Here is a 27,784-nt window from a genome sequence, read left to right as displayed (position 1 = left end):
CTTTCACTTGTTCATTCCAAGCTAACTTTTACTTTCTTGGTGTATATCCCTAAGTAGAAATCCTGAACCAAACATTTTAGTCATCTTTCTTTTTCACTTTTCTAGATGGTATTACCTAAAACAGCCCAGCTTTGCCCCCAGTGATTCTGTTTCTGATAAGCTATGGGATATGTGCCTCCTCCCTGGTTGGTCACCACAGTACTTTTGAGTCTGTGGGAATCAGAGGTGATCCTCCTAAAGGAAACTGTTTCTCACCAGAGGCTGGGGGATGGGGAGTTCCTCCATCATGGTCACCTCCTCCAGGCTGCCTTCCTGGAAGTGGCAGGAATCAGAATCACCACCACCCACCACAGGCAGAGGGTTGGGGGGCCAGGACGGTCCTGTCCCAGATCAAGACAACTCCATTGCACAGAAATTGCTGAGGGTCCCCTGGAGGTCCAAACCTGAGAATCTGCAGATGTTGGGCCTCCAGCTGGCCTCCCTCCTTCCCGAGAACCTCACTCCTATGGGCCACACCCAGTCTTCTTGCACCAGAGAATCTAATTTTAATTTGTAAAGTATTTCTGTAAACAGATACATATACTTGTATTTATCAATGTCAAGAGCTTGAATTGTGATAAGTCAGGCACAAAACCAGATTATCTTGAAAGGCTAAACCTTGGCAATTAGCCATAATAGGACTGCATTCCTCATTAGAGGAAATGATTATAGGTGTTTTAAGATCATAACATTTTCACAAGTTGAGCTGGAAAGGAGCTTAGAATGATCTCATCCAACCCTGTCATCTCACACAGAAGAAACTATTTCAAACTCAGAGAGGTTAAGTGACCCGGCCAAGGCCACACAGTACCACCAGGGTTAACTTTTAGACATTGATTCTCCTGTGTAGTTAGGCAGATGAGGAATCCTTTGTTCTCTCTTCTCCTTACAGATTTTTTTAAGGTTACTTTCCTAGACCTAACAAGTAGCCCTGCTACCCAGGGCTTCGTGTCTCAAATGATTAAATCCTGTTCCTTGTTTCGTTTTGTCTTCAGGAGGCCTCCAGCTTTCCTGGCCGGTTGAGAAAACTGGCCTGGGTCCAGCCCCTCCCACCCCCAACTCTGGGCGGGCAGACAGAGAACAGCTGACACCAGCAGTCACTCATGTGACCACTACAGCTTTCTGTTTGCTCCCTGTCCCAGAACTGGGTGAGCACTTCCAGGGTCTCCTTCTGTTGGGGGTGGGGGGTACCAGGTAGGCACCCCAGTCCTTCCTGTCCACAGCTGGAACAGTGAAAGGGATACCACACAGGCACAGTTGGACAAACTTGGGCAGATCAGATGTCAGGCCTTCTGTGCTTGCCCAGGGCTCTTTAGGCAGCAAGACAGAATGTGGCTGGCCTCAAGGTGTCTCATACCATTCCTACTTGCCCCCCCCCTCCACCCACCCCCCCCCCCCCCCCGTGCCGTTCCCTACCTCCAGGAAGACTGGTCTGCCCTTCCTTCCTCTGTTCTTTGCCCTTCCTTTTCCCTCAGCTACAGATCTTTTCCTCCTTCTCTCTGTTGACTTAGCAGTTTGCTGCTTGGTGTGGAGGGATTAATCAGTGACAGGAAGCTGCCTCTTCTAGAGCCGTGACCAGCTGTGGTTAGGAAAGCCTCTGCAAGACCAGCCCTAGGAGTCTGTCCAGCTTCCCGCCTGCTGCTCACCCACCTGCTCCTGCCATGGGGCACCTTGGGGTCCTCCTCTTCCTGCTTGGGGGCCTGGGGGCTCTCGCTGATATCTGCGGTGAGTAACAAGATCTACCCTGCGCCTCTTTTCTCCTGGGTCCTTAGGAGGGAGGACTATAATGTCCGAGCCCCTGATTATATAATACCTGGGGAAGTAGGCTGGGGTGTGTGGGAGGGTGCACTATATCTGCCCCTTTGGGCTTCATTAACAGTTGGGACTTAGCTGGACCTCAGTGTTTGACACACTATAATGAGATTAGTTATAGTTGACCCTCGAAAAACGTGGGTTAGGGCTGACAACCCTCCATGCAGCCAAAAATCCATGTATAACTTTTGACTCCCCTAAAACTTAACTACCAATAGCCTACTGTTGACTGGAAAGAAGCCTTACTGATAAGGTAAACAGTCAATTAACACATGTTTTGTATGTTATATGTATTATATACTGAATTCTTATGATAAAGTAGGCTAGAAAAAAATATTATTAAGAAAATCACAAGGTAGGGGCATAGGGGCACCTGGGTGGCTCAGTCAGTTAAGCGTCCGACTTTGGCTCAGGTCACGATCTCACAGTTCATGAGTTGGAGCCCTGCGTCGGCCTTGGGCTGACAGCTCAGAGCCTGGATCCCACTTCCGATTTTGTGTCTCCCTCTGTCTGCCCCTCCGCCGTTTGCACTCTGTCTCTTGCATTGTCTCAAAAATAAATAAACATTAAAAAAATATTAAAAACAAAAAAGAAAATCACAAGGTAAAGAAAGTACATTTTTTTTAAGTTTATTTATTTTGAGACAGAGAAAGAGTGTGAGTAGGGGAGGGGCAGAGAGAGAGGGAGAGAGAGAATCCCTGCACTGATAGTGCAGAGCCAGATTGGGGCTCGAACCCACAGACTGTGAAGTCATGACTTGAGCTAAAACCAAGAGTCAGGCACTTAAGTGACTGAGCTACCCAGGCACTGCAGAAAATACATTTAAAGTACTATACTGTATTAAGAAAAATTCACATATAAGTGGACCCATGCAGTTCAAACACGTGTTGTTGAAGGGTCAACTGTGTATGTCTGATAGCCCACCATGCAAAAATGCTCCCATTCATTCACTCATGGGTTTATTTATTCATTCAACATGCATTGACTAAGACTTCTCTGTGTCAGTGCAGTGTTAGACTTTAGGGAAAGAACAAGGAGCAAGACAGGTCCCGTCCTTGTCTTCCTAGTCCATCTGTTCTAGTAAAGGGGACAGAAAAAAGAAGTCAAGAGACAAATCAGTGCTGTATTTGGGGGCCGTGGTAAGCACCAAAGGAAGTGAGCCAGGCATGGAGGTGGAGAGCTGGGGGCCACTGATTCAGGAAGAGTGTTCAGGAAAGGATTTCCGAGGACCAGGGGTGACAGGGGGATTGAGGCCCAGAGGAAGAAAAGGAGCTGGCAAGAAAAGGAGTGTGTTTGGGGGGTAGAATGGGCATCCCAGGCAGAGGGAAGCTAGTATGCAGTCACTGTTACAGGAGACAAGCCCGAGAGAGGCACAGGTGGCAGGTCATGGCAAGGCATTTGCATACTAGCATAGGAGCCTGGCTGCTTCAGCTCTGTGTGCCCGTGTCCCCAGGAGTCTCTCTGGGAACCCTTGGGAGTCTGAGCACACAGGCCTGGGGCTATTTGTGCACTGGTGATGGGCAGAAAGCAGAAGGCAGGCAGGGAAGCCTCTGTGTTCTGGGGCTACCCACCTCTCCTCCCTCCTTATATTCTGCCCATGGCCTTACACTGTGCAATATGCTTTCACTCCCAGTGTCTCTTGTGATCTTTGGAGAAATCGAGAGGCAGGTTCAGTCATGTCCAAGTGACAGATGAGTCTGTCAAGGGTTGGAGGAGCCTGGTGACCTGTCGGGGCTTTGCTGGACTCAGTTCTCAGAATTCCAGGCCAGGGTCTTCCCTGAGCACCAGGAGCCTCCAACCTGTGTTCCATAAGTGCAACCAGACCCCTCACTATTGGATCTTGGTTCCTGTCTAGATAGTCCCCAGGGGAGACCTGGGACCCAGTCCTCATCCTCACTGGGCATGAACCATTCAATAGTGGGCCCATAGTCTAGACAGAAGCCCTGGGCAGGATTTGGGGGTACAGCCCACTACTGCTGAGCCACTTACCTGCCCAACCCTCATTCCCTCACCTGCAAAATGGTCTAAGAATGCTTCCTGGCCTTCCTCCTTGGTGTGGTGTGAAGGATCCCACAACATCTGCTTTACCAGCTTAAAGCTCTGTGCAGTTGTGAAATTGACAAGGATGCTGCACTAATGCTTGCCCAGGGTAGGCTTCTATGCTTCTGAATGTCAAAGCCAGTCAGCTGGCAACGCTGGGTGGCCCTGTGAGCAGGAGGCACCATGGGAGGGAGCTTGCCCAGTGCCACTTTTATTACTGAGGTGAATCTGCCTGGCTCCTTCCTTTTAAGGAGGCTGAATTGTGGTTATCAGCCTCTCTTTATAGCTCTGGCTCCTCTTTTTATCACTTGTAACCCCAGGGCTGACTCATCTGCTGGAGGTCAAAGCCTGGAGTGGGGGTGAGGCTCCCCTACCAGTTTGAAGAAAAGAGAGAGGGAAAGAGAGTTACAGAGAGACAGATGACCAGAGAGATAGGCTGAAAGAGGTAGAGACTAAGACAGGTCCAGAGAGAATGAGGGAAATACCTACAGAAATGGAAGCAGATACAGAAAGGCACTGAGAAAGAGAAAGAGAAAGAAAAGTCACCCTTACCCCTTACCCCCACCACCTCCACAGGTAGCAACAAATACCTGTGACTTTTGGGAAAAGAGGCATAAGATGGTGGGACCCATTAGGCACCTGGCTAGCTCAGTCTGTAGAACATGGGACTCTTGATCTTAGGGTCGTGAGTTCGAGCCCCACGTTGAGGGTAGAGATTACTTTAAAAAAAAAAAAATGGTGGGACCCAAACCAAGAAAGGTGGGCCTGTATGAGAGGAACCCTGTCCTCGTATCAGAAGGCCCAAGAGGCAGGTGAAGAGCTCTGGTTGGCAGTTTCATTGCTGAATCTCCTGGGAGGGGTGGCCTGCCCAGCATCCTGAGATGTGGCCCAGTGGAAGTAGCTGGAGCCCTACAGCAACTGGGAGGCAGTAAATGGGGAAAAGTCCAAAGTGCCTCCAGGGCCACCTACTGAGCTCAAGTTTCCTTCCCTAAGGGTGGAAGGCAGCAGTCAACTGGAGCTAGAAAATATCCCTGAGGCTTCTCCTGGTATGTCAGCATTTTGGTTACACAGTTTCAGGCAAATCCCAAAGCACACAGAGAAATGGTTGTAAACGATGATGGCTTTCCAAGGATTCACCCCTCAATCTCAGGTCCCCTTCACCTAAACAGATGTGATAGGAAAAGCATTATTTTGAGATCTATACAGAGGAAGCTCACCAGGCAGCCCCAGTTAGCCATAGGCAGCCAGCAGAGTTTTAAAACTGGGTATGTAACATGTTCTGCATGTGGGTTGCAGTTTGTGTAAATGGATAGAACATGAATTTAGCCAAGCACCAGAGAACAGGGGTTTTGTAGGCAGGTTTATCTTTGGCCGTGCAACCTTCTGGAAGACACAACCTAATTCTGAATGGCTGTTTCCTCTTTTGTGCAAAGCAATGATGACAGTACTTATGCCACAGGGCTGGCATGAGGACCAAGTGAGGTCGGGCACAGTGGCTGGGGCATATCACACGGCTTGGCCTCCATTCTCTGTTACTCCTGATGGCAGACTGGTTGCCCGGTACCAGCTTCCTCTGCCCTCAGCCCGCCACCTCTCCCTGGCCCACTCCAACTGCTCTTCTGGGAAATCTACTTTCCCCTATTTACATACTGCCTTTTATTACAGCCATATTTCCCCATACAAGTAGGGTGTAGTACTGGATGGAGAGGGAGTAGAGCTGTTTATACCCCGGAGAAGGCCCTGGTAAGGTAAAAGCAGTTCCTTGCTGGTGGCCTGGCCTTGTGACCTCACTTGGTCTGTTCTCTTTCCTAAGAAATACCACAGGTGGATAGCAAGCTGGTGGAGAGGCTGGGCCAGCGCCTCTTGCCCTGGATGGACTGGCTCTCTCTGGAGCACCTGAACCCCAGTATCTACGTGGGTCTGCGCCTCTCCAGCTTGCAGGCTGGGGCCAGGGAGGCCTTCTATCTGCACATCCTCAAACTCAGTTACCAGCACAGCCTCCTGGGGTATTGCTGTTCACTTTCTTCTCCTTTCCCCACACCTTGCTCCACATCCTAAAAGACAGGAGAACTATGTTCTCGTTTGGGCTGCCATTGATTTGTTGGGAGATTTTGGGCAAGTTTGTCTCCTTTGGCACTTCCTCCATCTGTAGAATGGGGTTGGCTTGACCAGATTGGAGGCAGACATCACTAATCCATGACCACAGTTCCCCCTCTGCCCCCCACCCCATACTGAGCCCAGAAGCAGCATCCGTCTGTGCTTCCCTCCCATGCTGAGGCAGACATCACTAATCCATGACTGCAATCTTCCATACTAAGCCCAGAAGCAGCATCTAGCAGCATCTAACTCTGTGCTCCCTTTCCAGGGGCATTAAGGAAGACCTGTTCTGAGGCTCACTGTGGGAGTTTGAATGAGAGGTGAAGGATCAGGAACACCATGAAGCCTGTCCTGCTTGGACTCCCTCTCAAAGAGTGGATGCAGGGCAGGGAGAGGGAAGAAAGGGAAGACTGTGTAGGCAAAGTGTGATCAAAATGGTGGGGTAATCACAGGTCATTTGGATGTGAGAACCCTCAGGGTTTGTCCTTGAGTCTAATCTTTCATCTTTATGAAATATGTGTGGCATGCACCTTACAACTTGCACAGCTGATTACATCTGCTTTGGGCAGTTCTAGGAAAGTTTCTTACTGTTAGGTTTTTTTTTCACTTTATGATATTGAGGGGGGTGCCCCAAGCCAGGCTCACCAGGGTGGCACTTTCTTACAGAAGTGTTGTTAACTGGCTTTTTCCTAGGCTTACCTTCAACGATGACAACAGTGACTACCAGGACAAGCCCTCCATGGGCCAGCTGGCCCTCTACCTGCTAGCTCTCAGGGCTAACTGTGAGCTTGTTGAGGGCCGCAAGGGGGACAGGCTGGTCTCGCAGCTGAAGCGGTTCCTGGAGGATGAGAAAAAGGCCATTGGTGAGGGGGACGTGGTCTGCCGAGTGTTGGGGGGTGGGGCTCATCAGATAGTATTCTGTGGGGAAGCATCTAAGTCAGAACTTTGGGTTTTCTCCTCAGGCTTCCTTCCTACCCCCCATTCTGCCTGTGTCACTATCCACCTAGAGGCTTGGGCCTGCTGCAGTTGCCATCCTTGATCAAGCCTTTCCTGCACTCTACATATACTCTGTTGACAAGTTCTACTGCTCAGCCACCATGACTGACCTGACTGTCGACCCCTGGCACAGCCCCTGTACTACTTACTCCTCAGCCTCTCTCTGCCAACTGTCTTGCCTCCTGATTCGGCCCGGCACATGACAGCCAGAGCAAGCATTTTAAATATAAATCTGATGTTATTAGCCCTGCTCAAACCCTGCACAGGCTGCCCACTGCTGTGTCCACAGCACCTCAAGCCCAGTCTGTCTGCCCTTCTTCTCCTCTCTAAGACCTACTCTCCCATTCTCTGGCTCACCCACTCACCTGCCCCTCTGGCTCTGGCCACACTGATCTCTCAGCTTGCAGATCAAGGTCTTCATATATGTTTTCTCTATCTAGAAGATTTCCCTCCCCTTCTAGCTTACTCCTGCTCCACCTTAGCTCCCCCCCACCCACCATCCCAGCATCACTGTCTTAGAGAATCCTGCTCTGACTCCCCAGCTAGTCAAAGACCTCTACCATATGGCCCCAGAGACTTCGGTCCACATTTCAGTACTAATCATGCTGTCATGAGTACAGGTTGTGTTACTGTTGGAGACCCTGGCTGTGCTGTGCCTGGCCGGTCACCACCGGCTTGGTCATCACTCTGAGCACAGCACCTGACACGTAGTGGATCTTCAGCAAGAACGGATTGAGGGAATGAAGGAATGAAGGATCTCGCGACCCAAAGGAGGGTGTCAGGAAGCATAGGCAAGGGGGTCCTGTGTGCCGGCTGGGCTGGTTGCTGGGAGTGGGCAGAGGGGCAACCCCTCAGGCCTGGTATGAAGCCCCTGCCCCATGGTTTTCTCCCTCCCAGGACACAATAACAAGGGCCAGCCCCACACCAGCTACTATCAGTATGGCCTGGGCATCCTGGCCCTGTGTGTTCACCAGAAGCGTCTCCATGACAGTGTGGTGGGAAAGCTCCTGTATGCCGTGGAACATGAACAGCATCTCCACCAGGGCCACCTCTCTGTGGGTGAGTGGGCTAGACCCTGCTAAAGCCAGGCTGGCACTCCTCCAGTCCCCAGCCCCAACTGAGGGCCTCTACCCCTTGGCCCAAGATCACCTTTCCTTGGGGCCCCTCCTCATGAGTCCCTTAGGAGTGAAATGGTGAGGACTCTTGAGTGTGGTACAGTGGTTGTGAGCCAGTGTTGGAGCTGAACTGAGATCCTGACCCCTGCTCTGTCACACACACTGATTGTAGGACACCCTGGGCAAGCCAGCTGGCCTTTATGGTTCAGCCTGTCCTGTAAAATAACCTCCCAGCAGTATCTTGATAGAAGATGCCTTATAAATAAAGGACTTAGATTGGTGCTTGGCACAGAGAGGTTCTGGATACATAGTTATGATCTTGTCATTATATGAGCTTGGAAGCCTGAGACGTGGATTTTGGAACTGCTACCTCACTATGTGACCTTGGGCTTCCAGTGCCCTTTCTTGTCACTGTGATTCAGGGTCTCTTTCAGTTCTGGCATTCTGTGAGTGAGTGTGTGTGCCTCGCATAGGGTGGGGAGATAAAGTCCTCTTGGATCTCTCTCCTCCAGGTTCTCTCCCTAACCTCTAACCCTTAAATAATAGACAGGGGTAGGGTGACTTATCATCCCCATTTGCCTGGAACTAAGGGGCTTCCAGGACTCTGGACTTACAGTGGCCAAACTGAGCAAACTCTAGGCACACTGGACTGAGTTGTTCCCTTTAGCTGGTGAAAACTTTCTAAACTGCTGATCTGATTATGGCCCTTCTTCGAGGCCTTGGGTGGTCACCTATTGCTCCAGGGCCCTGCCTGGTCTGACCCCAATTGGCTCTGTCCCTTGCAGACACAGTGGCCATGGCAGGCTTGGCCTTCACCTGTCTAGAGCACTCCAACCTCAACCCCAATCGGAAACACCAGATCACCCGGGCCATTGAGAACATACGAGAGAAGATCCTAAAGGCCCAGACCCCTGAGGGCTACTTTGGAAATGTCTACAGCACCCCTCTGGCACTACAGGTAGGAAGGAGAGCTTGGGGCCATAGCCCACCCTGGTGTTTGGTGGGAGGTGGCCTGGTCAGAGGCTGGAAGACCTGCCCCCTCCATGCCAGCTGACCCACCTCACCTCCTCCTTCTCTTCCCCGTTCTGTCACCAGTTACTGATGAAGTCCTCCATGCCTGGGGTGGAGCTGGGCACAGCGTGCCTTAAGGCAAGGGCTGCTCTGTTGGCCAGTGTGCAGGATGGGGCCTTCCAGAATGCTCTCATGATTTCCCAGCTGCTGCCTGTCCTGAATGGCAAGAGCTATGTGGATCTCATCTCCCCAGACTGTGAGGCACCAAGAGGTAGCTAGGCCTTTCAGGGGAGCCCTGTTCTTTTCAGTCTGCAGGGCCCTTCCTGAAGTCTGCATGTGTCAGGGAAGGGAAGTTGCTTAGTCCTGATTTGCTGAGTCAACGGGGGTTTGGGGGTGCACGTGGGACATACTGTCAGCTAAGATGCAGTCACAGCTTCTAGAAAGCTACAGTATGAGGAGAGAGATACCAAATAGAGAGCTCTGGGTGGGCCATGAATCTGCAGCCCCTTGCATGATGCCCGGTATAGAAATGTTTGAATGAATGAATGGGAGAGACACATTTTGGGTAGCTCTGATACATCGTAATGAGTTCCAATTAGCAGCTTGAATCAGGGCTTCATGTGGGAGAAGGACTTGAGTTGGAGAGTGGGATCTGCTAGTGGAGGAAGAAAGTAGCAAGGGCAGAGGAGAGAGGAGGCAGCAAGAACAAAGGCACCGAGGTGGAAAAGACTGAAATTTTGGGGAAAGTCTTACTAGAGAATAGGGTCTGGGAGAATCAGCTGGGCTTACAGGCAGGAGAATGAAGAGGGAAGACCTTCGGAGGTAACAGGAGGTCATATGAATAAATGCATGTTCTAGAAAGAGCCCTCTGGGGTGCTATGTGGGGTGCTATGTGGGAAGGGGGATACTGGAGGCAGAAAAACCAGTGAGGGGCCCAACTTTGGGCAGCTGGGGGACTGGGGGGCTAAGGGACAGGGGAGGCTGGGATGGCAGCTGGTGGTGCTGGCTGAGATGGGACCAAGGGGCAGGAAGGGGTTCTGACGAGCCACAGTGTCTTCGAGGGAAGAAAGGAAGACCAACACCTGGCTCCTTGCCCTCACACCAACTGCCCCTTCCTCTCTCCCTGACATAGTCATGTTGAAACCAGTTGTGGAGACCCCTTCATCGACCCAAGAGGTCATCAGTGTCGTGCTGAACGTCCCCAGTGTCTCGCCACCATACATAAACTCCATCTCTGTCCCTGCTGGGTCCTCCTTGGAAGATGTCCTTAAGAAGGCCCAGAAGCTCAGAGGATTCATGTGAGACCCCCACCTCCCAGCCCTCACCCCCTCCTGACCCCACATCCCTGAAACAGAACTTGGATGGGACGAGGATGGAAGAGAATGTTCCCTCAAGAGAGGTGCCGGCCCAGGCTCTGCTTCCACCTTCTCCACCCCTGATAGCTCACGCTGCAGTGGAAACAGACAGCCATGGGCCAGCGTTGTTCCATAGCTATGAAAACATGCTCTGGAGGCAGAGCACCCACACTGGAATCCCAGCTCCTCCACTCCCCAGCTACCGGCCCAGAACCCGTTATTTGCAATGAGCCATTGAAGACACCAGCTGTGCCCTGCTCCTCACGGGGCCCATGCAAATAGTCCAGGAATTAGTGCACAAAGAAGACATGGCACATGCTTATTATATATGCAGGGTCCCACACTTAGTAAGCTCAATACATGTTAGCTTTCATAAGAATAAGAATTTTTATTGTCAGATGGGCTTGGTCTACTCCCTGTGATGAGTTACCTACTAAGCCCACCTCAGTTCTCTTCCTGGTAGCCTGCAGCTCATACAGCAATACTGCTGGGAGCCAACACAGTCCCAGACGGCCACACGCACCGAGCACCTTTGGCAGGCCACAGTCCAGCAGGCATTGAGATTACCCAGAACCTGCTGGCCTTCCTGTCTGTAAAATGTCATCAAAATGAAAAAAAAAAAAAAAAAAAAAAAGAACTTAACGTTTTAATTCAGAATTCCAAAGCCTCTGAGAAGACATCAGGGATATTAATCAGAGAAGCAATTCTGTTAGTGGAAGTAGGTGTCTGAACTGGGTGCAGAGGCCAGGCAGGAAGGCCATGTCTGACGGCACATGAATGCATGGCAGGGAAAGCTGGACTGCAGAGAGATTCCTGAAAGAAAGAGAGGAGAGAGAAACAGAGAGACGTGCTCCAAGCAGCCACACGGACCCATAGAGTTAGCGAATGACAGGGCAATGGGGACTGCTCCATGACACCCCCTCAAATAACACTTTCCCTTTGACTAAGTCACCATGAGTGGTTTTCTGTTTCTTAAAACTGTAAAAACCCTCCCTCTCTAAGACAGAAACGTTGATAAGCCTTTTGGGGAGAGGAAGAACATGGCCTATGGATTTAAGAGGATCCCTTTGGCAGCAGCATCCACATGGTTTGGAGAAACACAGAGTTGGAGACCAGGAGCTCAGGGTGGGGGTGGTGTGAATAAGGAGTCTCTTGGTTGCAAAGGTCAGAAATCTAACTCCAACTCTCTCTGGTAACGGGGAGCATGGGGTGTGTAGAATCAGAGAGAAGACTGAGCAATCTTGCCACAAGAAGAGGGGAGTGCCACTGAGTCATAAAATTTCCAGAACCAGAGACCCAATGCCACCACCAGGTGTCTCCATCTCGCATGTTCCTGCTTTTATCTGCATGCTGGCTTCACCCTCTCTCATTGGGCATTGGCATCTTATATATGGGGCTGGCATCTTCTGACCGTCACCCCTGCAACATCAGCTCCCAGAGAGGGGGCAGCTGCTGAGTTGTTAATATAATAGGCGTCCCTTCCTGTAGGCCATGGTCCTGGTCAATGCAGAGGGGGTGAAGTCCCCTGGGTGGGCAGTGTCAGGGGGCTGCAGAGGAGGCATGGAGGTGAGGGCTATGGCCTGGGAAGGACTCTGGCCCTAAGGGAGAGGCCAGGACTTTCTTGGTGGGGGCAGTTCTGCTCCTGCTGTTGGGTCAGTGGAAGCAAAAGTCACTTCTCCCTCTCTTTGTCCCTTTGGTAGGTATGGAACGCAGAACACCTTGTCAGGCCCCTTCCTGACCTCTGTGATGGGAAAAGAAGCTGGGGAACGTGAGTTCTGGCAGCTCCTCCGAGCCCCTGACACCCCACTGCTACAGGGTAGGTCTGGTGGCCAGTTACCTCTGGACATCTCCCCCATCCAGCCTTGTTGCAGTGAGGCCAGCACACCTCAGCTTTCCTCTGAATCTTTCTGGGCCTCAGCCTCAGATAATCACTGATGCTCAAGGTTGCTTGTACGTTATTTAACTGAATGCTTAAGAATTTTTATGTAAGTTACTGTGGCAACTCTAGGAAATCAGGCAAAAAAGGAGAAAGCTAAAATCACCTATAATTTGCTACCCGGAAATAACTTCTTTTAATTATTGATATATTTTCTTTTCCTTTCTTTTTTCTTTTCTTTGTTTATTTTTGTTTTTGCTTTTTATTTCTTGTTTTTAACTGTTGGTGTATTTTTTTATACCTAATTTTTTAAATACATAAGTTTATTTTTTCATAAAAATGGAGCCATGCTCTGTAGCAATACTGTCCAACAGAAGTAAAATGCAAGGCACATGTGTAATTCTAAATTTTCTAGTTGGTGACACTAATATTAATAATGTATCTTATTTAACCAAATATGTCCAAAATATTATCATTCCAAGTTATAATCAATGTAAAATTATTAGTGACATTTTGCATGCTTTTTCTGTACTGATTTCAAACACTGAATAGCTGCATGTGGCTAGTGCTAGCATACTGCATGGCAGAGCCCTGTATATTGTTTTGCAACTTATTTTTTTTAATTTTTGTTCTTTTTTTTAAACATTTTATTTATTTGTTTGTTTGTTTATTTTAAAGTAAGCTCTGTGCCCAGTGTGGGACTTGAACTCATGACCCTGAGATCAAGAGTCACATGCTCTACCAACTGAGCCACCCAGGCGCCCCTTTTTTCATTCTTAATGTATTGTAGACATCTTTCTGTGTTGCTGTATGTATATTTCCCCCTTCTTTTGTAATAGCCACGTAGAATATATCACTCACGAGGATGCTTTGAGCTGCAAGTAACAGGAAACATGATGCAAACTAGCTTCCACTGTATGCCATCCATTGGGTTGTTGTGACCCAAGTCCAGAGTGTCTTGGAGTGAGGACTTCAGGGCTGGTGTAACCTGGTCTCCAGCCCTGCTCCCCTGTGACTCCATACTCCTTTCTCTGTTGGCTTCCACACCCTTCTTATGTCTTCCCAGAGCTGCTCCCTTTTAGAACTTTGTTTGCCCCCAGCAGACAAAGGTGGAATTGGGACACAGGTACATTCCTGGACCCATCCCTGTTGCTAGGAGCTGGTTCAGGTTCTGCACTCACCATTGGCTGGAGAGCAAGGATTGCCTCACACCTGGTTTAGGCCAGTCAGGGCCTGCCCTGGCACTGGGTGCTGCGGTGGGGCATGGAGTGAGATGGATAGGCTGCAGCTTCTTGATTTCTGCTAGATATCTGGGGTGTCTCCAGTTTTAACTCTTACACCTCAAGCTGTCATGAGCATCCTTGTGCATCAGCCCCCAGTCACCAGGCAGACTCTTAAGGGTCATCTGTCCCTGCTCTTGCTACCTGGAGCTTCTGTTGGGCACCTGTCATGTGCCAGGAATTGAGCTAAGTGCTTTCCAGAATGTGGGACTTTCTGAAGGAGTCCAAGAAAAAGCATTCTCTTTCTCTGCCTGGCTTCTGAGAAGATTGAGTAATAAAACAAAGATGTGGCATATGGAGACCCCAGATCTGGCCTCTAATTACTGAGGCTGGGCTGTGGGGAAGGAAGGGGGTGGCGCAGGGAGGGTAGCCTGGGACAACTCAATCATGAGGCAGATGTGGGCCATGTGTCCTCTATCTCTCACCCCCTAGCCCTCCAGTCCAGCTTGAACCCCCTCTCATGGGGAAAAAGGAATACCTGGTTGTTGATACCATTATTGTCCCCATTTCAGAGATGGGAAAACTAGCACTCACAGAGGTTAAATAACTTGCTCAAAGTCATACCGCTGATGAGTGAAGAGCTGGGGCTTGAACCCAGGTATCATGCTGGAGCCTGGTTTGTCTCTAGTGATCAGAGGCTGGCCCTGAAGGAGACTTCACTCATGGTCTTGGTTCTTCCTTCAGACCACACTGAGCAAGTCCCTCTTCCCATTGGCCCCACAGGGGACTATGAAGACAGTGACCCTGCCCACCAGGTGTTGTCAAGGGGTCTCTGGCTCCTTTCACCCTGTGTTAGTTATCCAGAATGCTGTCCTGTATACTCCCCTGGCGGGGGGCTCCCCCACCTTAAAATAAGCCTGTGGGCCTTAGGGACCCGAGGTTACAGCTAATTTCAGTTTCCAGACTGGCTCTGGATAGTTCCCACTTTCCCACCACCAAGCCCTGAGTGGATCTTATAGACCCTGGCCTCAGGGTGCTTGTCCATAAGAAGAGGTTGGGGATAGGATTCTCTTCCCTGTTAACCCCCCTGCTCAATCTGTTTCTGCAGGTATTGCTGAATACACCCCCAAGGATGGAGAAACCATTGAGCTGAGGCTGGCTACCTGGTAGCTTCTGCGCTCACTCACCCCAGCAGCCTTGCCCACTCCCTGGGCTTCCGCCTTCCCTCCAGACATCGCTGTAACAGCCCAACCCTGCTGCTACCTCATGTGCACTTGGATAGGGTCCCCTGGATCATTCCAGCTACCACCCTTGCGAAGGTCCTAAGCTATCATCCACCCTGGATCAGTTAACCAAGCGCTTTCCCTGGGAGGGCTGTCTGCTCCAGTCTGGCTCAGTCTGGCCACACAGGCATCCTTTGAAGGCCATTCATGGTCTGTAGGGTATAAAGCATCTCCGACTCCTCAACACAAGGAGGAGAAGTCACCGGCTACTGGTGCTATGAGGACTGCCCCTCTGGGATTGAAGCCCTGCAAGGAGACCTCTATGGCCCAGGGGCTACAGCCCTGATCCCAGCTCTCAACTCCACCTTCATGGCGGTGGCCCCAGTGCTTGCTGTGGCATAGTAGCTGGTGGGGGCTCTGCAGAGACGCTCAAACCCTGCCTATGAAATGATTAAAGTGTTTGTGCACCTGCCCCAGCATCCTGATGCCTCAAGTTGGCGAGTGAGTGCCGGGGGCTGGAACACAGAAGGAAGAGGTACCTGCAGGGGAGCAAAGGAAGGTGGGTGAGCCTTCTCCTGGGTGCTGGGGGAGTGATGCAGGCTGTAGCAAAGGTGATTGCTGTTTAGGGAGCATGTACTTGCTAGACACTTTCTTGCATGACTCTGAGGTTGTGGATATTTTTGTTTCCATCTCTGCCTTACAGTTAAGGAAATTGGTACTCAAAGAGGACATGCGACTCATCCACAATGTCAGGCAGGGGACGTGCCTTAGGAGACAGACCTGGCCTGGGGTGGCTTCCTGGCTCTTCCACTCAAACACTGAAAGTTGGGGGTTCCCATGGTTGTTATGACTATATGGCAGAATCCAAAGGCAACCTGAGGCCCAGGACCCTAGAGCTTGGGCTCTCGCTTCTGCTTTGCCCAACACACAGTCAGGGTACCACCCCAGGCCCCAGCAGCCAGGCCCCAGAACCTTGCCTGTTAGTGGGAGGGCCCTGAACCCCGAGCTGACCTCGGGAACCTCAGGAAGTGGGGTTCAGGCCAAGGAGGCACCCCACATGCCCCACCTCACCGAGGTTAGGAAGGGGGCTTGTCTCAGAGGGGCTTTCTGATAGACAGCATGTCAAGTTTTACAGCGCTACAAAGTTATCAAACCTGCATATTACATATATGCCTCTTCCTAGGGCTCCAGTTTCAAATATTTAGCATCTGGATTGGAAGAGGAAGTAGGCGATTTAAAAATTCTTATATTGAAACAAACGTCAAAGTACCAGAAAGCCAAATGAAGATATGCAGCCTGCTTTGAAGGTGAAATGTATGTGCCCAGAACCCCAGAGCGCTTGTTCCCTTGCCCCACCTTAGTCACCATCAGGAGCACTTCTCAGAGGCTTCAGAACCTGCTCCGTGCTCCTCGGTTTTACAATCCTGACAAAGAAGGGTGGAGACTCAGAGAGGCCTGAGGCTTGCCTTAGGTCACATAGCCTGGAGGTGTCAGAGCCATTGATGCCAGCCCTCGGGCACTTGCCGCTGTACCACCCTGCTGCCTCCTCACCAGCTTGCAGTGGCAGGTCTCAGGCCAGGCTAGGGAGAGCCCCCTGCACAGGCTTTCAAGGGCATATGTACTAGGTGTGATCTACCCCTTCCAAAGGGATTATTGTAGTCAAGGATGTGTTTGGCTCTGAGGAGCAGGGACTACTCAGTCCTGCTCAAATCAAAGGCTATTTGCTGAAAAAACCCAGCTCACCAACTCAGGGGCAGCCAAGGGTGGTAGAGAAACAGAAGTTGGGGCTCAACGTTCCTTCAGCTCTGCTAATGCTCCCTACTCTCTGTATCTTCCCCCTCAGTCAGCTTCTTCTGAATGTGGCCCCAGCAGTGACTTTGTCACTTTCCAGTTCAATTTCCCAGCCCCCTCTCATTTTCTCAGCCCATGTCCCATAGCCTGGAGAGGGGTCTGCCCAGCCCAGCCCACCTGTGGATTCTGGGCTAGGTGTCTAGTCTGGCACAATCTACTGGTCCCCTGAGAAGGGGTGTGTGTGAGAGCACAATCATGTCTGGTGCAGGGCCCCACCGTAAGAGATAAACAGAGATAAACAGAGGCCCTCCCTGGGGATTGGGGACCAGGTTTGTATTTAGCCTTAACTTAGATCTGTAGACCTCCAGACAAACCACTTCCCCTCTTTCACAGCTATGTGATGGTGCCTGGGTTTACATAGCATGTTCATGCTTATCAGCTCATCATGTTGCAGGATTTTTTTACCACAATACCCAGGATTCGTTGTCTCACTGCTTTGAAGAATGACGAGGTGGACACAAAATGAACAGCTGGCAAAAGTTTATTAGAATATAAGATTAGAAAGGAAGAAGAATAGGAAAGCTCTCTTTACAGAGAAGAGACATTCAAAAGCGAACGCCCGAGGACTATAAGGCAAGGGTCCCTGTTTTATAAGGTTCTGGTCAGCCCTCCCCCTTCCTTTCCCCCTTGTTCCTTTCCAAGTTCTACCTTTTTTGGCTTGATAGTTCTAGGTGCTGGGTTGTCCATTCCTGATTGGTGGTGAGGGATGGTCAATGGCCATACTTAGGTCTTTTGTCAAATTCCAGAAGGGAAACCTGAGGTGGAGTAGCTGGGGCCTGTTACACTCTTAAGAGGAACCTGGACACTCCTGGCATTGTTCCAAAATAGGTGCTTTTCCCCACACAGGGACCTCAGGCCCTAATCTTTTCCTCTCTGCCTACTGAATCCTGTCTTCTCCTATCATAATCATATCACAGATGGGGAAACTGAGGTCCTAGCAGTGATTTATCTAGGGACATGCAGTGACCAGAGGAGAGGTCTTTCCCACAGCCTCTGTAGCACAGTTGCTAGAAATGGGTTCTCCTGCCCCTGGTGCCACCCAGAGTCCCTCCCTGAATTACCTGCTTCCCATAGTACCCTGGGCCTCCCATGGGCAGAACTTGGATCTAAGGGATTTGGGAGTCTGTGGGCAAGGAGAGGCTGCTCTGGGCTTTTGGGTGGACCCCAGGGATATGGAAGGAGCCCCCTGCTCCCATTTTTGCACAAGGAAATATTCTATAGAGAATCTTGCTGCCTACAAGTCAAGGCAGGTTAAAAAACTGGGGCTCTGGACCCAGGCAAAACTAATCTGAATGCCCTCACCAGCACTCAGGCTGCACAACCCCTGCTTTGGGCTGTGCTCTCAGCTTCTGCCTCGCCTCCCACCACAACAGGGGCAGCTCTCTCTATCCTGCCATGGCCCACTCAGGCCTTATCTTGACTAATCTTCATTACTCATAGCCCATCCCTTACCAGGCAGGGCAGGTAGGAGGCGAGCTGCTTTGTGGCGGTCTTGGAGGAGTTGTAAACACTGTTTACCACTCCCTGGGAGCTCAGCTCTGAGAAGGTCAGGGTATTTACTATCTTTAAAATCATCATTATTATTTTTTTAATTAAAGGAAACACTGGAAAACTGACAGAATCTCAAAAAGAATATAACTCTTAGGCGGCACTGATTCCTCTTCTTCAGGAAATGTGGAAGGAGAGAGGTTGCCCCCTTGGCTGGCTCAGTTTCTCTCCCACAACCCTTCCTAGAGAAACCCTGTCCAAATACTCCCTTATTTTAGTCCTTGACCTAGAAATCCCTTACCCTACAATTTGGGCTATTAAGCAGCTATTTGCAGGCTCCAGCAGGCATCAGAATCACCAGAGGCAAGTGTAAAAATGCAGAGTCCTGGGCCCACCAGAAACCGTATGATTCAGCAGGCCTCCAGTGAAGCTGGGGACAAGGGTCGGGGGAGGACACGGTGCAGCAGCCCGTGATTGTGATGGGGCTTGGGGGACGCTTGCTGTCATCCCGCGGTCTGACCACGGCGGGGCGCAGCGGACCGAGCTAAGTGGTTCCCCTTTGAGATCTTGTTCCTCAGAACAGGCTGCGGTCATCAGGACTTGCTTGTCAGACAGCAGGCCAAGGTTGAGCGTGTTCCAGTGGGCAGGAGCTTCCGCAGGAAAGGAAGCCGGACGTCAGGAAAGAGGCTCACAGTTGGCAGTGGGCACCTACCTGCTCCAGGCATTCATTCCACCTTGGTTCTTGGCGCACACTTCAGAGCTCAGAGTCGAGCCTGGAATCCGAAACAGTTTGTTCTGTTCTGGGGTGCGTTGTTTACCCAACTCTGAGCTCAGAGAGCATCCGTTGTTCAGATGGGAAAACGGAGACCGAAACAGGGGCAAGGGCTTAGTGGCTGCTGCTCTGGCTCCCAGCCCACCCAGGGCTCTTTGTCCTGTTAGGGGGCAGAGGGTGGACCCCAGAAAGTCCAGCTATGAGTCAGTTCTGAGTGCCCAGGGGACGGGACAGGGGCTGTTGGCTAGGGATAGATGCTGGCTGGCACCCCGCTTCCACAAATGTCGGTGGCCTTGGTGATTCAGTTTCCTTGCGCCTGCCTAGAAGGGGCCGGCCCTGGGCTGGGAGAGGGAGGAGGTGCTGAGAGTAGGGAGGGGCTATGGAGGGGCCTAAGGGGCCGGTGGTCCAACTCATCTGGATGCCGAGGTCCCACGGAGTAACTGTAGCCAGAGATCGTGTGGCCCCGAGACTGGTCCTGGAATGGGGGTTCCTGGGTGGGGGTCCTTGAAGGTGCAGTCTCCTGTGAGGCTGGGGGAGTTTATTGAGATCCCTCAGAAAGGCACTCTATTGTCCCCGCCTCGTGTTGGTCTCTATGGGGGCTTGCCTTGGCGCTGGGTGTGAAGGGGTCTGATCCCGCACTGGTGGGAGGAGTAAGGAACAGGCAGCCTGAACACTCCAGCTGGGGGGCTCGGCTGAGGGGAGGACTTCTTGGAGGATGGAGGAGGGGCTGTGAGCAGGCGGCGTGGGGGCGGAGCGAGACCGCCCTCCCGGCTCCGGGGGCGGTGCCTGGCCAGGGGCGGTGCTGGGGGCTCCCCCCAACTTTCCGGGTGGGGCGCGGGCGGCGGCGGTGGAGGCGGGGTCTAGGGCGCGGGGCCTCGCCCGCCGCGCCGGCTCGGGCTGAAGCCTGGCGGGAGGTGCTGCCGGAGCCGGAGCCGCAGCCGCAGCCCGAGCCGCCGGGAGCCGGAGCCGCCAGGAGCTGGAGCCGGAGCCGGGGCTAAAATACAGGCCTTGCCGCAGCCTAACCGAGCCGAGCTCGTCGCCTGGCACCAGCCTGAGCGCGGGCCGGTGTGTCAGCCAGCCGCAGGGCCTGGGCGCACTGGCGGAGGGAGCGAGCCGCGACCACCGGGCACCACCGGGAGCGTGTGCCCGGATCGCCCCTGCCAGGCCTGGGCCCGGCCTGAACAAGCATTAGGTCGCGGGGTCTGGACCAAAGAGAAAAAGGAACGAGGGTTCCATCTAATTGTGGAGTGGGCTTAAAAGCGGGAAGAAGAGTGGAGACTTCACCTAGGACTGAGCAGAGGTGCCTGCAGCTTACTAGGCCAGGTTGGAGCACCAGAGAACCTGGCATCCCAGCAGCTACGACCTGGGTTCTGTCCTGCCCGAGCCAGGAATACAGCATAGCTCCTGGACCTTGGCTGGCACAGGCCTGGCACAAGAAGCAGTGCCTTAACCTGTCTGAGACTGGGCCCAGGACCCGAGGAACTTGGGATCAGGCCTGGCCCAGAGTGGGACTCTCTGGTGGCCCAGAGCTGGTCACTGGGGAGCTGTCCTTCTGCCCCAGACCCACTGGTACGGATGTGTCGCTGCCCACTGGAGCACCATGACGGCAGGATGACCTCAGCGGAGGCAGTGGCAGTGGCCAGTGGTGCTCGGGCGGCTGGGTCCCCCGAGTGGCCCCCCGACACTCCCCAGGCCCTTGGTCGGCCTGGCCGGGTCAGGGTGGCAGTGGCAGCGCTGGTGTGGCTGCTGGCAGGAGCCAGCATGTCGAGCCTCAACAAGTGGATCTTCACTGTGCATGGCTTCGGGCGGCCCCTCCTGCTCTCAGCACTGCACATGCTGGCAGCAGCATTGGCATGCCGCTGGGGAGCACAGCGCCCCATGCCCAGCCGCACCCGCCGCCAAGTGCTGCTGCTTAGCTTCACCTTCGGCACCTCGATGGCCTGTGGCAACGTGGGCCTGAGCGCTGTGCCCCTAGATCTGGCACAACTGGCCACCACTACTACACCACTGATCACACTGGCCCTGTCAGCGCTGCTGCTCGGCCGTCGCCACCACCCGCTACAATTTGCTGCCATGGGCCCACTCTGCCTGGGGGCTGCCTGCAGCTTGGCTGGTGAGCTCCGGACACCTCCTGCTGGCTGTGGCTTCCTGCTGGCTGCTACCTGCCTCCGTGGCCTCAAGTCCATTCAGCAGAGTGAGTGGTTGAGGAGGTGGGGACTGGGGTGGTTGTGTGGCCTGGGTCATCCTGGGAGGGGCATGGCTGTTATCCCATTTTCCAGATGAAGAAACTGAGGTTCATGACTTTGGAAGAGGCAGAAACTGAGACTCAGAAAGGGCCAACAGCTCAGTGAATTCCAGGCCCCAAACTTAGGCTCTAGACCCCAACTGATATTTAATAATAGTTGCCGTTGATCTGTGTCTCGTGTTTTTTCAAGCCCTTTATCTCTTTGGATCTCCATACTGCCCTGATTAAGGGAGGCACAGTATTGTTCCCACTGACAGGTAGAGAGACTTGTCCTGGGTCATGTGGCCAGTGAGCAGCAGAGACAAGATCTGAACCCAGGCAGTCAGACTCCATGCTGTCCAAGTGATGTGGTATAAGGCTGTGGACCCAGAGGGGAATCTGATAGTGGGGGCCTGGGAGAGAGAAAGAGGGCAAGACCTTGAGCCGGGATCTGGGAGGTGAGGTGATATTTAGTGGGAGCTGCAGTGTAACAGGCCCCATGCTGGGTGTTGACCTTGAATTGTCATGGCAACCACCACCTTCATCCCTGTTTTATAGCCCATGGAACTGAGACCTAGAGGTGCCCCGGGTCACCTCACCTCTGAGGAAAGGAGCCAGGGGGCTCTGGGAGAAGGTGAAGTGGAGGCTCCAGGCCTAGACCCTGCCAAATCACTGTGTCTGATGGTGGAGGACGCCTTCCTGTGGCTTATCAAGGGGCATCCAAGTCACAGTCCTCACTCTCTCTCTTCCTCAACTGAAGGGAGAGGCTGGGGAAGGCAAGGTGCCCATTTGGGGTAGGAGGCCTGGGTTCTAGCCACACCCTTGTTCATACTTGTTGGTCAGCCTTCAGCAGATCTGGGTCTTATCTGGGCCTCAGTCTCCTTATCTGTTCAGTGGAGGAGGGTTGGAGTTGTTGGGAGTCCCAGGGGTCTCTTGCTCTCTCTCCCTTCCAGCTCTGAGATCTGTGACCCAAGCCTGGGAGAAGGAAGAAGGGGCTCCAAGGGTGCTAGGCTGGGGTTTGGGGCAGACTGAAGGCAAGAGAAAGTTGAAGTTAGAGCTCAGCCCCTGCCCTGGCATCTTCAGAGCCAGCACTCAGAGGCCTTGTCCCCATACTGGGCCCTGAGGCATGGCCAAAGCTCAGTTCTATTTTTGCCCTCCCAGTTACATGAGAGCTGGTGACTAAGCTCGGGCCTGAGCTCTGGGCAGGAGTCACAATGGGAAACCTGACCTCTTGCCCCCCCACCTTACCTGGGAAGACCCCAGCTTCCAGGCCCATGCCATGCCTGCTGAGGCCAGTGCTTCTCGCCCAGGCCACAGGCACACGGGCACGGAACAGCAGGTGCCTGGCATTGGGCTGCTTCTTGGCTGCTGCCAGCCTTCTCTCTCAAGTGTCAACTGCCTGGCCCTCGAGGTGGCTTGGTTGGGTGCTTCCTCCAGGCTCCCACAGCACCTTCTACTTCCCCTATCACAACTCTGAATGTCCTGTATTGTACCCACTTGGTTACCTGTCTGTGTCCCCCCAGACAGGAGCTCTGAGTGGGCATGGACTGGTTTTGGGCATCTCCTTGTCCCCAACACCTGGCCTGAGGCCTGGAACAGGGCAAGTACTCCTTAGGTGGTGGTGTTGTAATGGCTCTGACAGAATAATTGGCAGGCTGGTTAGGCTACATGGCCTAGAGTGTTAAGGAGGGCGCTTGGGAGGCAGGAGGCCTCACCAACAGAGGTGGGATGGGGAGAAACAGACTGGAGCCAGGAAATGAGTTGGGTTTTGGACAAGAGGAGGTGTCTACTTCCAGGGGTTCCAGATTCAGACTAGAGTGTAAATGACAGATATCAGCTCCTTTCCTGAGAGCAGACTCCATGGCAGTAGGCATGAAAGTCCAGGCAGAGGAGCATCCAGGCAGCCACAGGCAGGGCCAGTAGCTTCCTTCCGACCTGGGCCAGTTGCAGGCCCAGGGGGTCTACACTCACAAAAAGACTGGAAAGTGGGGGGGCAGCTTGCTGAACTTGCTTTTAGCTGTACCCACCTGCATCAGAGAGCAACCTGACCTGATCCCTGCCTGAGCTCTCCGGCTGGTGGGGAGATGCACTCAGAAACAGATTACTATGGCAAGAGAAAAGTTCTAGAGCCAAGGTGGGCACAGGTGTGGTCAGGGGCGGTTTCTTCCTCCTGGGGAGACCAGGGGAGGCTACCTGGGGGAGGAGGCATGCAATGATGATAAAAATAAGATCATAGTAGTAGTGAACACTTGCTGAGCCCTCACTATGTGCCCCCACTGTGCCCAACTCTATGCAGGAGGGCATTCTGGGAGTGGGAAGCAGACCTTGCCAGGGCACAGGTGTCAGCCAGCAGGAGCTCTGTGGGGGATCATGACAGCTGTCATAGTGAGCAGTTGCTGCTGGGCACCAGTCCCTAAGCTCAGCATCTCACACACTCCAGTGAGGGGGCTGTTGTCACCTTCCCCAGGCACACATGAGGAGACGAGACACAGAGTGACTTGTGTGATGTCACACAACAAGTGAAGGAACAAAAATGGGATAAGCCAGCAGGCAGTGGAACAGAGGGTCTAGAGGACATGTTTGTCTGAATGTGGCAGAAGCCTGGGTATGTTCAGATGCTGAAACAAAAATGCCTTTAGAGAAGGAGAGGTTGAGATAGAGGGTTTGGTGGGGCTAACAGGGGAGGGGTCATCAAGGAGGCAGGATGAGAGGCTGGCATTTGGGGGGGCTTGGGTGGGGTGAGTGGCCTGTGGTGGAGGATCACTGCTTTTTCCCCCGGGCTGCAGGGAAGGGAGGCAGAGGGCTGGGTGGGATGTAGAATAGGCACAAGGGGCTGGGGATGGTGGGGGGAGGTTAGGACTTTCCTCCCTGGCTGCCTCACAGAGGTGAAGTTCACCTGAAACCCTAAACACTTTCCAACGATTGGACCTTAAACATACAAGCCACACACTGCTTGTAATGGTGCTAAATTTGGAGTGAATGAGCAGGAGACATTTCAATTATCTGTTCATTTCTAGAAACGCTGGAGGAACTGTTGCCTAGAGAACAAAGCCAAAACATCAAAATGAAATCGAGAGAGAGAAATACAGTTTTCCTCTTCTAGCCTATGAGTAAGCACCCCTGTAGCTCTTTGGAAACCGTGTGTCAGAAAATGCACAGAGGCTCCAAGAGCCCTGGGAGGGGGGCCTCCATCAATTACTCATCTCTCTCCACTAAAGCTTGGAGGAGGCCCCAAAACATCATTGCCCGTGCAGATACTATCATTTCACCGAAGCAGTGTCTGACTTTGGTGATGGGCACTGCTTCCTTTGCGAACCAGCTGGGCAATAACACATATGTGCACACACAGACACACACGCAGGCAGACGATCACACGTATGCAAGCTGGTAGGATCCTCTCCTCTGCAAAACTAAAAGGTTTCCTCTTAGGCCTGGATTCATCTTGACAAGCCTTAGTGATCAGTTATAAACAGTGAGTGACAGCCAAGTGCAAACAATGACTTTCTTGTTGTTCTTAGTCATCCCAGGGGTCATAAGTGAATGAAGCAATGAATGAACCCACCATTTGACTCAAACAATTCATTATTGTAACACTCCTTTTTTTTTTTTTTTTTTTTTTGGCTAGTCAGTGGCGGAGCTGGGACCTTCTACTGGTCTGTCCCTGCTTTGGTGGTGGGAGCTGTGGTGTGGGGTAGTGGGTGTGGTAAGGACTAAGGCCAAGAAAGGTGGGTCGGCATCCCTTGGCACAGGACCTTCTGAGCAGGTTAAGAACCTCGGATGTTTTTCTCCAGGGGCTGCGGAGCCCCTGAAGATTTTTTTTAGAGCCATGCTTCATGTTTATTGATCATATCTTTTTACATTTACTGAGCATTTACCTTACAAAGGCTTTATAAATGTTATCTATTTTAATCTTTACAACAATGCTGCGTATTAGGTGTGGTTATCACCGAACTTTGCAGGTGATACAGAGGTTAAGTACGAGGTCACAGCTGGTAAGGAGTGGATACAGGTCACAACCCAGGTGGTGTGACTGGGTTCTTGTCTGTCATGTTACGGAGCAGGAGCCACTGATTCTGCCCGAGGGATTGAGGCAGGCTTCCAGAGTGATGGGCCCCGGAGGCCATGCCGGATTAGCCAAGTGGGGGTTGTCTGCCTCCGATTGCTGATGGCTGCTGTCCTGGTTGCAGGTGCCCTACTGCAGGAGGAGAGGCTGGACGCGGTGACCCTGCTGTATGCCACCTCGCTGCCCAGCTTCTGCCTGCTGGCGGGCGCGGCCCTGGTGCTGGAGGCTGGTGTGGCACCGCCGCCCGCTCCCACCAACTCCCACCTCTGGGCCTGCATCCTGATCAGCTGCCTCCTGTCCGTGCTCTACAACTTGGCCAGCTTCTCCCTGCTGGCTCTCACCTCTGCCCTCACCGTCCATGTCCTGGGCAACCTCACTGTCGTGGGCAACCTCATCCTGTCCCGGCTCCTGTTTGGCAGCCGCCTCAGCGCCCTCAGCTATGTGGGCATTGCACTCACCCTTTCAGGAATGTTCCTTTACCACAATTGCGAGTTCGTGGCCTCCTGGGCTGCCCGCCGTGGCCTCTGGCGGAGGGACCAGACTGGCAAGGGTCTATGACATCTAGGGGAATATGTGGGCTCCTGGAACAGCCCCAGCCTGAATCCAACCTCGGCCAGTGGCCATGGGAAAAGTGGAGAGCAGGCAGCTACTGGGGCCATGGGAGAGAGAGGGGCCTTCTGGAAAGGCCACCTTGGAAGCTGGCATGGGGATTCCCAGACACCCACCTCCTGTCCCTGCCTGCCTCTCATCACAGACCTCACTCACCACTGGATGGTGGGTCCAGACCTGGCACAGTCACTGTGCTTGTCGGACTGATTATTATGATTAGCATCAACTACTACTCCAAAAATTTGGAAAACCTCACCACGTTCTGATGACGACGATGATGATTCTTGGCGATTGCACAATCCTTCCTCCAGGAAGTGGGGGAGGCAGCTAGGAGGCCCAGGGAAGGGCTTCTTTGTTGCTGGGATCCCCTGGGGATTGGGGTCATCTATGCCAATTCCAGGCAGCTGCTGTAGCCTCACCCCTGGGCCCCCCAATTTTGGGTCTTCCATCCTTAAATAAACTATTTTTACTTGTATACCTGTGTCATTGCTCAGGGTTACAGCCAAGGAAATACAGGGAGAGCTCTGGGCCTGCTGGCGACTAGCCACCCACCCAGAAACGGGGACATCCTTCCTCACCTGTCATAGCCTGTCTGGGTCCCCAACCTAGCCCCCTTCTCTAAAGTCCCTCCACTGGCCAGGCCACCATTGCTCATATTCTGGATGGTGGCAGTAGCTTCCTCCCTGCTCTGCTCTGGCACCTCCACTCCACCTTCCACATAGCCCCAGAGGGATCTTTCTAAAACACACACCTTCTGGGGCTCTATACTGCTTCTGGGACAAAGTCAGAACTTCCTGCCCCAGACCATAAGATCCCCGGGGTCTGGCCCCTGTGGCCTCACCAGGCTCCTGTCTCACTTCTCCTCTCCTTGGGCTCTACCTTCCATCCTCACTGACTTCCTTCAGGCACCTGGCCTGGGAAGGACAGGCACAGGGTTTCCTGGCCCTGGCCTCCACCCTGCTGGCCTTGTGGAGGGGAAGTGGGCCCAGGCTGAGTCACTCACTACCCACCCTGCCTGTGACTCAGAGATGCCACTGGCCCAGCCCAGTCCCTGTGCAGCCTGGGCATTTCCAGCCTCCGCTCTGAGGCTTGGCCAGAGAGCACAGATTAGATATCTTTGGTTCGGCAGAACCTCACTGGTACCCAGGACCCTTCCCCCATTCAAGAGGGCCCACAGCCATAGCAAGATCCTCCCTGTAGCACCCTTGCCCTGGCTCCTGGGTCCTCATGGAATGCTTGGCTGAAGAGTGAGCCTATCCCACCCCCATCCCCAAACCCGGCAGATCAAAGCCAGCCCTTGGTGGTTGTGGGGATAGGGCAGGGGGGAATTGGAGCTGTGCTTGGCGGGGGGGCTGGCTTGTCACCAGACTCAGGACCATCCCGCATTGAGGAGATTCCCTCAAGGTCATGTTTAAAGCACACCCCCCCCCCCCCCATCAGAAAACCCTTTCTCATAGTGTGACCTGTTTTGGTCTCTCTTGGCATCACAGAGTCATTTCATTAGGAGTGGGTAGTGAGGATTGCCAGAATAACTGGTAGGAAAGGCTTAGTGGGAGGTGATCCCCACCAAGGGCCCCTGCCCCTCTAGGCTCTGCTTCTTACTAGATGATTGCCCCGGGGCAAGTCACTCTGCCTCTCCACGCCTCAATGTCTGTACCCAGGAGAACAGATGTCCCCTTCCTTGGGAAACTCTTTCCTAACTGCACTGCTGCCCTGCCCCATGCCAAGCTGAGCTGAGAGCCACAGCTAAAGGTCAGCCCAGCTCCCTGTACTTCAGGTGGGGCGTTAAGCACATCCCACTCTCAGAACTAGTTTATCACCTCTCTTCTCCACCAGGAGGGGCTCTGGGAGGGCCAAGACAGCTGTCCTGCTCACGGCTGTCTCCCCAGTACCAATACCTGGCATGGATAGAGTAGGTGGAAGAGAATACTAGGGGTCAGCTTGGGTTCAAACCCCAGCCCTGGTGTGTCTAAGCTGCGTGACCCGGGAAAAA

General features: G+C 52.8%; 2 protein-coding genes and 1 non-coding gene across 4 annotated transcripts; 2 read left to right on the top strand and 1 right to left on the bottom strand.

Moving 5' to 3' along the window:
• Positions 1-1,034: 1,034 nt before the first annotated feature.
• TCN2 (transcobalamin 2) lies at positions 1,035-15,256 on the top strand. 2 transcript variants are annotated; one of them, XM_060612698.2, is made up of 10 exons: positions 1,035-1,187; positions 1,554-1,764; positions 5,705-5,897; positions 6,682-6,851; positions 7,882-8,043; positions 8,885-9,057; positions 9,195-9,381; positions 10,243-10,408; positions 12,166-12,281; positions 14,670-15,256. In XM_060612698.2, the coding sequence occupies exons 2-10, from the start codon at positions 1,701-1,703 to the stop codon at positions 14,729-14,731; spliced, it is 1,293 nt and encodes a 430-aa protein (XP_060468681.1). In that variant the 5' UTR covers positions 1,035-1,187; positions 1,554-1,700; the 3' UTR covers positions 14,732-15,256. The 2 variants fall into 2 exon arrangements, with proteins under 2 accessions (XP_060468681.1, XP_060468680.1); XM_060612697.2 differs by having other exon boundaries at positions 1,551-1,764.
• TRNAK-CUU (transfer RNA lysine (anticodon CUU)) lies at positions 13,029-13,101 on the bottom strand. The gene has a single exon. It is a non-coding gene; the product is annotated as a tRNA-Lys (tRNA).
• A 98-nt stretch (positions 15,257-15,354) lies between the features above and the next one.
• On the top strand, positions 15,355-26,266 carry SLC35E4 (solute carrier family 35 member E4). Its single transcript, XM_060612707.3, has 2 exons — positions 15,355-21,089; positions 25,307-26,266. Exons 1-2 carry the CDS (start codon positions 20,471-20,473, stop codon positions 25,738-25,740), a joined length of 1,053 nt encoding a protein of 350 aa, XP_060468690.1. The 5' UTR covers positions 15,355-20,470; the 3' UTR covers positions 25,741-26,266.
• The last annotated feature ends 1,518 nt before the right edge of the window (positions 26,267-27,784 follow it).

This window comes from Panthera onca, chromosome D3 (genome assembly GCF_046562875.1).
Source record: "Panthera onca isolate mPanOnc1 chromosome D3, mPanOnc1 haplotype 2, whole genome shotgun sequence".
Taxonomy (NCBI): Eukaryota; Metazoa; Chordata; class Mammalia; order Carnivora; family Felidae; genus Panthera; species Panthera onca.
This window is presented reverse-complemented; position numbering and strand designations above follow the sequence as displayed.

Bases quoted from the DNA above. Each gene is read 5' to 3' on its own strand.
- TCN2 (XM_060612698.2), top strand. From the start codon at position 1,701: ATGGGGCACCTTGGGGTCCTCCTCTTCCTGCTTGGGGGCCTGGGGGCT. The intron at 5,898-6,681 runs GTATTGCTGTTC...GCTTTTTCCTAG, and splicing joins TACCAGCACAGCCTCCTGGG to GCTTACCTTCAACGATGACA. The intron at 9,058-9,194 runs GTAGGAAGGAGA...TTCTGTCACCAG, and splicing joins GCACCCCTCTGGCACTACAG to TTACTGATGAAGTCCTCCAT.
- SLC35E4 (XM_060612707.3), top strand. From the start codon at position 20,471: ATGTGTCGCTGCCCACTGGAGCACCATGACGGCAGGATGACCTCAGCG. The intron at 21,090-25,306 runs GTGAGTGGTTGA...TCCTGGTTGCAG, and splicing joins CCTCAAGTCCATTCAGCAGA to GTGCCCTACTGCAGGAGGAG.